Source organism: Tachysurus fulvidraco, chromosome 8, assembly GCF_022655615.1.
Source record: "Tachysurus fulvidraco isolate hzauxx_2018 chromosome 8, HZAU_PFXX_2.0, whole genome shotgun sequence".
In the NCBI taxonomy this organism is placed as follows: Eukaryota; Metazoa; Chordata; class Actinopteri; order Siluriformes; family Bagridae; genus Tachysurus; species Tachysurus fulvidraco.
Genome location: NC_062525.1, coordinates 4,102,276 through 4,115,255, shown reverse-complemented (window position 1 = coordinate 4,115,255; position 12,980 = coordinate 4,102,276). Strand labels below are relative to the sequence as shown.

Here is a 12,980-nt window from a genome sequence, read left to right as displayed (position 1 = left end):
TGTATTCGTGTTCGTTACCGTGGATTTTTATAGGCTTTATTCCCCGGGCGTCAGACCTGACTGCTTGCTCGTGAAGAAAAAAAGGGTGAGAGACGTAGGATGACTCGATGAGCCGAAGATGGAACACGACTCCGATGAGCGCTGGCACGATAGAAACCCGGGCGGAAGGACGAACGCACGCGACAGCGCCGCGCCCTGTGCCGTGAGTCTGCGTTTGTTCTCTGAAGTGGGTTTCAAAACGTTCCTGATCTGTTTCTGGAACTTTCCTCCCAGCCTGCACACGGTTCACTACGATCAGTGAAATGAGGTCTGTTTAATTCACGCTACAACGATCCTACGACTACTACTACTACTACAAAGATGACTCTGACGATGCTGATCTGCTCGTTTGTGTGTATGTGAAAGAAAAAGAGAAGGAGAGAGACACTGGTGGTCATCCCTAGCGGTACCAGAATGAGTTTAGATGACTGAAATGACCTGACCACTGGCTAACACGAATCTAGCGCTGAATTAGCGCCTTGTTTCTGTACACGCCCCGTGCTACAGAGCTGCTCTGAGTAGCTGGTGTGAGCGTAGTGTGTGTGTGTGTGTGTGTGTGTGTTGAAGTGTTCTGACTTGAGGTTAGACATGTGTGTGTGTGTGTGTGTGTGTGTGTCCATAGCTGCTAAAGGTTCAGTTTCAGGTAGATCAGTCTAAGACGTAGCGCAGAGACAGAAGGGCCGCCTGCGAACAGGCTGGCGGAGAAAATTTAAAGTGGAAGGAGTTTAAACACTCTGTAAAAAAAGCAAACGTAGAATAAATAGCCGTTTTCTGCAAAACATCAAAGGAGCACATGAACTCCGGAGAAGGTCCTGCCTCTGAAATCATGCTGCTGGTGCGTTCCACGCGTGGGAAGGCGGATGAACCGGGACCGGGACCGGGACGTGTGTCGAAGTGTTTAAAAAGGACGGAGATGCTCAGGTGTGTACAAAAAAAAAAACATAACAAAAACGTCGTTCCTTTCTAGCGCTCACACTTCCTGGTCCTCAAAGACCTCGAGGAAGAGAGGAGGGAACATCTCGGTGGGACACTCCACCTTCATGTGCAGGAAGCGGCTGGCGTGACACGCCCCGATCATGCGCAGGTCCGTCACCTTCATCAGCAGCTTGGGCCAGAAGTGGGGAATGTTGTGCTTGCGATAGTTGATGTAGTGCTCAAACGCCAGCAGGTACGTCTCCTGGCACTTCTCGATCTTCTCCATGCACGTCAAACCTGAGCGGTCTGGGAAAAGGAGACACGAGACAAAAGGGGACAAAAAAAAAAAAGATTAATGTTATAACGTTTTTTCTGAAAAGAGAAATTTCTGGAAGCTCTGAAAAGGTGAAATGACACTTTTCAAATAAACCGCGAGCCGAAATAAATCACAAACTCTTAATGCTTAAAAAACTCTACACGATCAAAACGGATCGTACCAAATCGGATCTACAGGGCCGTGCAAAAAGTAGTCGTATTTGTTTTTTTATTGTATTTGTATTTAAAATTCCAGATTTTTTTTATCATTTAAATGATTGAGATCAAACATTTTTATATTACACAAAGAGAAAAAAATGCAGTCCAATACATGTCCAAAATGTCCAATACGAGAACTATGTGTGAGAACTATGTAAAGAAAAAGAATAGTTTTCCACATCACTGTATAACATCAATAACAATTCCCTCAAATTCTTTTTAACTTTTTAAATAGATGTTAAATGTTAAAATAAACTTCAGACTATAAGATAGCTCAGCAGTATAAAACCTACAATTGGGTGCCAATATTTTCCCCCCAAAGAACATTCATTCATTCATTCATTCATTTTCTACCGCTTATCCGAACTTCTCGGGTCACGGGGAGCCTGTGCCTATCTCAGGCGTCATCGGGCATCGAGGCAGGATACACCCTGGACGGAGTGCCAACCCATCACAGGGCACACACACACTCTCATACACTCACACACTCACACACTACGGACAATTTTCCAGAGATGCCAATCAACCTACCATGCATGTCTTTGGACCGGGGGAGGAAACCGGAGTACCAGGAGGAAACCCCCGAGGCACGGGGAGAACATGCAAACTCCACACACACAAGCTGGAGGCGGGAATCGAACCCCCAACCCTGGAGGTGTGAGGCGAACGTCCTAACCACTAAGCCACCGTGCCCCCCCCCTCCCCCAATAACAGATATCTGATATTAAGTCACTAAAAAAATATTAACACAAAAAAATTGTGTCGATTTGGAGTTTAAAATCGCAGGCAGTGAAATATAATAATTTAGTTTTTTTTTAATATCACATTATTCTAAAATCCTGGATTGGTGGTTTTTAAAGAGAAGGAGGAGCAGAGTGTGTGTCAGTGCGTCAGTGTCGTACCCGAGCTCATGAGCAGCACAGCCTGCAGCAGCGCCACCTCCGTGTCGTCCAGGTTGAACTGCGCGAGGCATTTGCCAAGGTCAAAGATGGCGTCGGAGACCACGCCCAGGCCGCCGTTCTTCAGCTGCTCTCTCTTCACGGCCATCTCTCCGTTCAGCGTCAGAGTCTCGCTCTCGGGGTCGTACCTCACCGCCGCCCGCAGAGACATGATCTCCATACAGCAGCCCTTCAGCAGGATGATCTGATCCTCACAAGGCAGCTACACACACACACACACACACACACGAGTTCAATGGCTGATAACAATATATTTATTTTTTATTTATATTAAGTTGTTAGTTGTTATCTTCAGTTGACGGTATCCAGTGTCCAGTTCAGACCGGTTCAGTCCAGATCTTTTCTAGTTTCAAGACAGATCCTTCTGCTCTTCTAAACCCGTCTCAGACACCGACCAAAGATCCGATTTCGTCTAAACGCGACGCCCGGAAAAGTCTGAACGTGACACGAGGAGGAAATTTGTCTAGGAGGAAAATCTGCCTTTCCCAAAGCTCTGTACGTGCAACAGAAGTTTCTACACACAGATGCTATAAGACTGATAAATTGATTGATAGGGGAGAGAGATTAAGCTCCGCCTACTGCACGAACTTGAAATGTTATAATTTATTATAGAAATTATATATATATATATAAATGTTCTGAACTAACGAACTCAGTACTCAAATTTTACCTAGGTTTGAGCTAGTACTGTTTATTTTAATTGTAGTTATTTGTCAGTGATTTATTATTATTATTATTATTATTATTATTATTATTATTATTATTATTATTTTTATTCTTATTATTTTTCTTCTTCTTCTTCTTCTTATTGTTGTTGTTGTTATTATTATTATTAATTATTATTGTTGTTGTTGTTATTATTATTATTAATTATTATTGTTGTTGTTGTTGTTATTATTCTTATTATTATTTTTAGTATTATTATTCACCAAAGGAGAGAATAATTCCAGTCTCCTGCTCTCTGAACAATCCCCAGTCATTCTTCCGCATCAGGAGTGTAAGTGTGTTGTGGGTTGATGATATTGTGTAACGTGTTGAGCAGTAAAACGACACACAGCTGGAGATCATCTACTAATTATGGAAACACAAACACGGCTGCGGATGAAGACGAGAGTTTCGACGCATTTAGCTTCACACATCAGACTTGGCAGCTGTGCCAAATGGCATCGTTTCCATAATCACACAGACGGGTAACTTAGTCATGTAGTGCTCACACACACACACACGCACACACGCACACACACACACACACGCACACACACACACACACACACCTCTGAAAACATGGGCAGTTTTTTGGCAAAGTCGACGACACGTGTGATGGCTGGCGTGATGATCTTGGTAAACTCGCTGAAGGCTTCCAGGTCGACTTTATCCCCATCTGACGTGGGGGCTACAGGAGATTGGCCGATGTCTTCAGGCTGGAAACACACACACACACACACACACACACACACACACACACACACACACACACACACACACTAGTTAGAGACCAACATCTATAACAGAACATCACTTTATTTATTTATTTATTTATTTATTTATTTATTTATTTATTTACTTATTTATTTATTTATTTATTTATTTATTTATTTATATTTAGATATATTTAACAGCAGGTTTTGTCTGTAAAATGACGTCATGTCTGTGTCTCTCTCTCTGTGTGTGTGTGTGTGTGTGTGTGTGTGTGTGTGTGTGTGTGTGTGTGTGTGTGTGTGTGTGTGCCTGGAGGGGTTGTGAGACAGAGAGAGAGATAGAGAGGAAAGAAAGAAAGAAAGAAAACTAAACTTCTTTGTCCTGTAACACTATCCCTGTCTCTGAGACTCTTCTAATGTAATAAATAAAGACAAATAATTGTATATAAGGAGTAAAAATCCTCGCATCACGTCCTGATTAGTTTTCCGTGGAAATCTTTACCTCATCCTCATCCTCACAGCCTGGTGTCATGATGAGACTAACGTATGCATGTGACACCACACTCTTCCTCACTGTACTGTAGGAATGGAGGCTCTACAGCTCGGGATTGTGGGATATCAGCTCGGCTCTACAGGGAGCAGTTAGAGGTGATTGATTACCACTTTCTATTCGAACAACAATAGCTCTGTGTGTGTGTGTGTGTGTGTGTGTGTGTGTGTGTGTGTGTGTATGGAGAATACGGCTTTCACCGCCTCGAGACGTGTGAGTGTATTTCAGCTGCATGTACAGAGCGAAGGAGAAAAGGATAGTAAAGGAATGGAGGTGGGGGGGAGGAGGAGGAGGAGGAGAGAAGCACGACAGACATGACTTTAATCTGCCTCCGGATCCGCAATGGGACGAGAGCCAACACTGCAGTGGCTGTTCTGATGTCCCACAATCCTCTGCAGCTGCTCAGGGCTGAGTACTGAGTGTGTGCTCACTGGCACACTCACACACACTGACACTTACACACACTCACACACACTTACACACACTCACACTCACACACACTGACACTTACACACACTCACACACACTTACACACACTCACACTCACACACACTGACACTTACACACACTGACACTTACACACACTTACATACACTGACACTTACACACACTTACACTTACACACACTTACACACACTGACACTTACACACACTTACACACACTGACACTTACACACACTGACACTTACACACACTTACACACACTGACACTTACACACACTCACACACAATGACACTTACACACACTGACACACAATGACACTCACACACACTCACACACACTGACACTTACACACACACACTGACACACACACTCACACACAATGACACTTACACACACTGACACACAATGACACTCACACACACTTACACACACTGACACTTACACACACACACTGACACTTACACACACTTACACACACTGACACTTACACACACTTACATACACTGACACTTACACACACTGACACTTACACACACACTGACACTTACACACACTTACACACACTTACATACACTGACACTTACACACACTTACACACACTGACACTTACACACACTTACACACTGACACTTACACACACTGACACACAATGACACTCACACACACTTACACACACTGACACTTACACACACACTGACACTTACACACACTTACAAAGACTGACACTTACACACACTCACAGACACTCACACATCCACACACACTTACACACATTTAGACACTTACACACCCACACACTTACACTTACTGACACAACCTCACACACACTTACACACACTGACACACCCACACTCACACTCACACACACTTACACAGACTGACACACACACTGACACACCAACACTCACCCACACTGACACACCCACACAGACTGACACACCCACTCGCACACACTTACACAGACTGAAACACCCACACACACTGACACACCCACACTCACACACACTTACACAGACTGACACACCCACACACACTGACACACCCACAGACACTGACACACCCACACTCAATCACACTGACACACCCACACAGACTGACACACCCACACAGACTGACACACCCACACTCAATCACACTGACACACCCACACTCACACACACTTACACAGACTGACACACCCACACAGACTGACACACCCACACACACTGACACACCCACACACACTGACACACCCACACTCAATCACACTGACACACCCACACTCACACACACTTACACAGACTGACACACCCACACAGACTGACACACCCACACAGACTGACACACCCACACTCAATCACACTGACACCCCCCCACTCACACACACTTACACAGACTGACACACCCACACACACTGACACACCCACACAGACTGACACACCCACACTCAATCACACTGACACACCCACACTCACACACACTTACACAGACTGACACACCCACACAGACTGACACACCCACACAGACTGACACACCCACACTCAATCACACTGACACACCCACACTCACACACACTTACACAGACTGACACACCCACACACACTGACACAGCCACACTCAATCACACTGACACACCCACACTCACACACACTTACACAGACTGACACACCCACACAGACTGACACACCCACACTCACACACACTTACACAGACTGACACACCCACACAGACTGACACACCCACACTCACACACACTTACACAGACTGACCGGATATTATATTTTACAATAAATAGGGGAAGAAGAAAAAAATTACAATAATAAAAAATAAATAAATGAAGGTTTTTTCTATTACACAAACCACCAAAGCTTTCTTCATCCTGGAGCCTGGACATATAATCTCATACCCGATCTGCTCTCCTACCGCTACCAGCGCATCATCCACCGTTACGCCAGGTTCAGGTACATACCTGACGCTAACGCTACGCTTTTTTTGGCTACTATTTTACTCACTTAAGTAATTAAGTAGTTAACTGAAAAAAGAGTATGAAATATAGATAGAAAAAAAAAAGAAAACAGCAGGTTTTCCCTAACTGACTCCCTCTCACCGTGTTCACCGTCACTCACACCCACACAGCATGCACAGAGAGAGAGAGAGAGAGAGAGAGAGATGCCGAGAGGGAGAGAGAGAGATGCCGAGAGGGAGAGAGAGAGAGAGAGAGAGAGAGAGAGATGCCGAGAGGGAGAGAGAGATGCCGAGAGGGGGAGAGAGAGAGAGAGAGAGAGAGAGAGAGAGAGAGAGAGAGAGAAATGCAGAGAGAGAGAGAGAGAGAGAGATGCCGAGAGGGAGAGAGAGAGAGAGAGAGAGAGAGAGAGCGAGAGAGAGAGAGAAATGCAGAGAGAGAGAGAGAGAGAGAGAGAGAGAGAGAGATGCCGAGAGAGACAGAGAGAGAGACAGAGAGAGATGCCGAGAGAGATAGAGAGAGAGAGATAGAGATAGAGAGATAGAGAGAGAGACTAGGAGTTAAGATGATGGAAATAAAGCAGCGGTTGACTTTATAGCTCTGTAATGTCACTGGTGTGATATGTATGAAAGTTTACAGCATGTTTTACAGCTGCTCTTAAACACAACTGGCCCTCATGTGTGTTTTAATTAAAAAAAGAGGAATATGGCCGAGATGAAGCCGCTCGCCACTGAGTGTGTGCTTCTGAGGAACTTTTAGAGCGTGTTTCCTCAATCCGAGATGGATTAGTGCTTGGATTGGCTGGAGACAGTGTGTGTCCTAAGAGTGAGTTGGGTAAGCTCTTACAAGTGTGTGTGTGTGTGTGTGTGTGTGTGTGTGTGTGTGTGTGTGTGTGTGTGTGTGTGTGTGTGTGTTTAGAGGGGTGTTCCCCTATTAGGTACTGTTTTGTGGTCTGACTTTTCACCCTTTCACTGAGTTATTCTGGCATCTCTCTGTCTCTGTCTCTCTCTCTCTCTTACACACACTCACACCCACACAGACACACACACACTCCTTAGGTGAGAAGTTTCATCATTCACTGTCATTTACTAAATAAGGAAAGACAGGAAGAGAGAGAGAGAGAGAAAGAGCGAGATAGAGAGAAAGACGTGATGTGGTGTATCTGATTGATAAGAGACACAGTGAGAGAGACAGCCAAATGGACAGACAGACAGCGAAAGAGTCAGTCAGTCAGAGTGAAGTGAGTACTCGGTTTTTTACTGTTTACATATCTGTGCACTATACATATAGTATATGAGAGAGAGAGAGAGAGAGAGAGAGAGAGAGAGAGAGAGAGAGAGAGACTTACATATAAAAATCAGAATGAGTCAATAAATAAATAAATAAGTAAGTAAGTAAATAAATAAATAAATATTTCAATAAATTCGGGTAGAGAGAACAGTAATTATTTTAGCTCTGGTGCCAAGATTAGTTCCCTTTCAGAGTAACAGAGCACAGAGCATTGTTACGCCACCACACTGATTCAAATGTGCAAATCATTCATGCTTTTTAAAACAAATAAAATCAATCAAGTCTGGAGAAACTGAATAAAAGACTACACAAAAAGAACACAGTGTAAAATCCTCCGTTGGCGGTCGGCAGCTTTTTTGTTTAAAGGTGATTTGTACAGTGTCTCCACTCCGGTTTAATATCATCATTAAAACCACACTATACTTCTACGTGGGGTGTCTACCCTCCCACTCAGCTTGTACTTATCTAAAACCTTAACACAGACTCTGTAGAGCAGCTTCCCCGACACTGTCCCAAAGTCCATCTTCCCCTTACTCCGGAACTCCAAGAGGGTACCTTTACATCAGTCAAGGTCAGGAGCAATGTTCATCTTGGGAAAGGGTCCCTGTTCTATAGGACCAGTCTCTGTGTGTTGGTAATCCACCAGCCCAACATGCTCCTATGATGTTAGGGAGGACCTCCAGCGGTGTAAGAGTTGATTGACAGCACACAGGGACCGCAGTCCTATAAGCGCTGCCAGGTCCTCTACCTTCGACAGGGCAGCTCCGAAGATGTCCACAAGCTCCCGGAGTGTCACAATGCCTGCGGAGATGAGAGTCTTGGACGGTGCAGGGACGGTCACCCTGGAGATGTCCATCTGCCCACCATACACCAGAGGCTCCTCCATCAGCCAGTATAGTGTTCCACCGCCTTTGTTCTGTTTTTTAAAAAGTTCCAGATTTTAAACAGCTCATAATAAAACAATGGTAACCCAGAAACGTCCAGCGTTTTGGTGTCCATTAAAAACAAAGTCCTATCCAGCCTCAGACCACCAACTGTGCGTAGTAATCCACTGGCTGCTGCTATCCATACCAAATCTTTAGGTCTAGCAAGGAGTCTGGTTGACTTCTGGATGAACTGAAAACGGAAATCTGCGGTTCTATTGACTAGCTGGACCAGCTCCTGCCCTCCTTCCTCCTTGGGCAGGTAGAGAAAGCCCTGAGGGATCCAGTGTAGACCATCCCAGAAAAAAATCCACAAGAAGGGTCTGGATGCTTGCTAGCAGGTTTAGCGGTTGTTGATGTCCAGCGATCACCCCCTGTAGGACATCCTTGGGACCAGCTGCTTCCACTGGCTCAGTCTGCCCTTCACATGCTCCACAGGGCCATCCAAATGTTTATTCAAAAACTCATCATTCCCCAGGTAGACACCCAAGTACTTAAAACCACCTCTTTTCCACACTAAACCTCCAGGAAGTGTAGGTTGCCCACTTCCCCACTCCCCAACTAAAATAGCTTCACACTTTGCCCAGTTGACCTTGGCAGTAGATAAAAACTTATCTACTTATATAAAATATAAGTTAAAACATCCCCATCTTTCTGTGAGGCAATCATAACTACCAGGTCATCTGCATATGCTGAAATGTCATCTACCAGGTCATCTGCATATGCTGAAAGACATAGTGAAGCAATGCTGTGTGGAATATTAAAACCAGAAAGATTAAATCTCAGTCAATTTAAAAGAGGTTCAATTGCTAGTGAATACAGCATACCTGACAGAGAACAGCCTTGCCGTATACCCCTGTACACTTTAAAAGGGGCACGTAAACCACCGTTAACCTTCAGTACACTCTCAATTTCACTGTACAACACTTTGATCATGGCTAGAAAACCGGGGTTGTACCCAAAGGTTTCCAACACCTTCCACAAATATTCATGCTCAACCAGGTCAAATGTCTTTTCTTGATATAGAAAAATCAGACCAGTCTTTAAGCCCAATTGCCCAGAAGATGTCCAAAATGTCATGAATTAAATATATGTTAACAAATACGGACCTATCAGGCACACGGTACGTCTGGTCCTGACCTTAGACAGTTTTGAGGCTAATGCTTTTGAGAGCAGCTTGCAGTAAGTGCACAGTAGTGACACCAGGCACCAGTTCTTCAGGTCTCCCATTTTTGGCAGTAGGGCCCTGCTGCAGCTCAAAGGTAGTCTACATATCCTCGCACTGTCCCTTAAGACATCCAGCATGTCCTGTCCTATAACCGACCAGGAAGTCTTGTAAAACTCAACATGGAGTCCGTCTATTCCTGGCACCCTTCCATTCTCCATGCCCTGGAGAGCCTTGTGAAGCTCCTCCAGGGTCAGCTCTTTGTCTAACTTCCTGGCCGCATCCTCAGAGAGCTTTGGCAGGCTCAGGAGAAAGTTCTCCTCCACCATCTTACTGAGAGGCTTACTGTGTGCTTGTGAATTTCAGCGGGCTCTGTTGAGAAATCCCCTAATTCTGTTTGCAGAGCATTCTTTTGCTCTAAACTGAGAAAGAACTTGGAAGGAGCATCCATCTCAGTCACACTTTTAAAGCGTGGGCATACCAGCGCCCCCTGTTGTATCTGTTGTACAGTTAAAATCCACCGAAAATTAAAATATCAGCCGTGTTGTAGTCAGCAAAAGTTTTCACTTTTAAAAACCTCCCAATTGAAATCCTCGTCAATGAATAAGAACAAGGAATAAAATTTCGAGCAAGCAGCAAGGCGACTCCACCACTGAGTGTCGTGTTATGTCTTAAAATCACCAACCCATTCCACTCCTTCATCCAATCAGCGGCATAACTGACATCGCTGTGGGTTTTCTGTAGCATAACATCAATATGCTTTTGCTTTAGAAGTTCATACATCTTAATTCTCTTGCTGTACTCTCTTGCACCATTTAAATTCAAGCTCGGAATGTGAATCGCACTCATTATAAAACGTAGACAAAATAAACAGAGGGTCAAAATGTCTCCAACATAAAACACACCAGACATTTTATGAGTCATCACAGAGGTCTTCCCTATTCACCAGTTATCAATTTCTTCAATCTAAAGATTTCAACATTACTAAAAGCACCTTCACTTTAGAAGAGAAGTTTTGTTGTTTTTCCCCTGTCCCTTACCTTGTTTTTTTCTCTTTGTTGGTACTTTAAAACTAGGCTCTTCCACCATTTTCATGTCACCCCCTTCCCCCTGTACTGGTGTAGTGTCCGGGGGCTCTGAGCGATGGCTCTGCACCCCTGTGCCTGCCTCTGCCAGTGCAGGCAGCGCCAGCACTGCCCCAGAATCCACTAAGCAGGGCTTATCTGGGGCCGGTTCAGCCAAGCAAGGCTATTCCTGTGCTGGTTAAGCCAAGCAAGGTCCAGTTCAGCCACGCAGTGCTTTTCCGGGGGTTTTGTAACTCTGGTGGACTTCTGGGCTGCAGTCCAGGCTTGGAGCTCACTCTCCTATAGCTTTGGTGCAGCAGCAGTTCCGGGACCCTCGACAGCTGGCCCTGATCAGGCAGGCGTGGCCTATTTGATAATCTAACCCTAACTGTAAAATAATAAAGCATAATAGATATAAAATCTACTTGTATGACTGTTTTGTCCTTCATCATCCATCGTAGGTACGCTTGTTTTTTTAAAGAGGGCGTTTTTCCAAGCCCTCCAGAAACACGCCCACTTTACGTCGTGGTAACGAAACCCCTGGAATTTAGTGAATGCCGTAATCAAAACTATTGATGTTGAATTTAAAAACAGCATTTAGCTCTTCTGTGCCTTTCTTAAAAAGCATTAAACACACCAGGTGTTGAACAAGTGGGGACTTACAGCCAAGGGGGATTTTGTTAACGGGGAAGACCACTCGCCCGTACCGAGAAAGCTCTTTGGTTATTATCTCGTCAGGGATAAAAGGAGGGACGATAGACAGCATAACCTTTTTAACTGAGGAACTGAGGGGAGAAACCAAGAGAAGTCTGTTGTTCACTACGATGCAAAAAAACACAATCGCACTGTTCATACGGGAGGCAGAGACCATGTTCTCCTGCTCCATCAAGTTACCAACACACACACACACACACACACGCACACACACACACACACACACACACACACACACACACAACAAAATGAATTAATCCGAGATGTTAAACAGAATAAACTGCATAAAATCCCCCAAAAATTGGCAAGATGTTAAACGCTCTCAACACGCCACCCTCACTCTTCCACTGCGCATGTGGAGAGAGAGAGAGAGAGAGAGAGAGAGAGAGAGAGAGAGAGAGAGAGAGAGAGAGAGAGACTCGGCTGTGTTATTGCTGATGTATTAACTCTGAACATGTTCTATAAGGAGGCTAACAGCAGGTCAATACATACACATGAAGGCAAAAATCACATAATCTCATTCAACATCCTAATGTCCATCACTTCTTTCTTTTCTTCCTTCCCTACACGGTGCTCCTTTCTCTTGAAGATGAAGCTTTTCCTGTTTTCTCTCTGTGCATCTGTCGTTCATGCTGCCTCGACCTGACTCTTATTCCCTCTGAGACACAAAGCGAGGCACGCGATTTTAGACCTCACTCACAGTGTCAGAGCAAGCCAAGCAAAAGTGGAGCACAGTGACATAATGAAACACACACACACACACACACACACACACACACACACACACACACACAGCACTAACAGGACAAATGGGAAATAATCTATTCATACACACATCATGATTTGACACTGACTGACAGATTTTTTATTAAAGAAAAAAATGTGCGAAATGGAGAATTTGACTGATTTTTTCCCCTTCCTTCCTTCTCCACCTGTTCTTTCCATTATCCATCCTTTCATCCTCCCATTCTTTCCATCTTTTCTTTCTTTCTTTACTCCTTCCTTCCTTCCTTCCTTCCTTA

General features: G+C 44.5%; 1 protein-coding gene across 2 annotated transcripts in view; it reads right to left on the bottom strand.

Moving 5' to 3' along the window:
- Positions 1 to 466: 466 nt before the first annotated feature.
- The window catches only part of thrab (thyroid hormone receptor alpha b), a 138,890-nt gene continuing 126,376 nt past the window's right edge, over positions 467 to 12,980 (bottom strand). For both annotated transcript variants that reach the window (XM_047817556.1, XM_047817557.1), the window contains 3 exons: positions 3,722 to 3,868; positions 2,391 to 2,649; positions 467 to 1,260 (listed from right to left, as the gene is read on the bottom strand). In XM_047817556.1, coding sequence (XP_047673512.1) covers positions 1,010 to 1,260; positions 2,391 to 2,649; positions 3,722 to 3,868 — 657 coding nt within the window. In that variant the 3' untranslated portion in view covers positions 467 to 1,009. The remainder of the gene's footprint in view (positions 1,261 to 2,390; positions 2,650 to 3,721; positions 3,869 to 12,980) is intronic.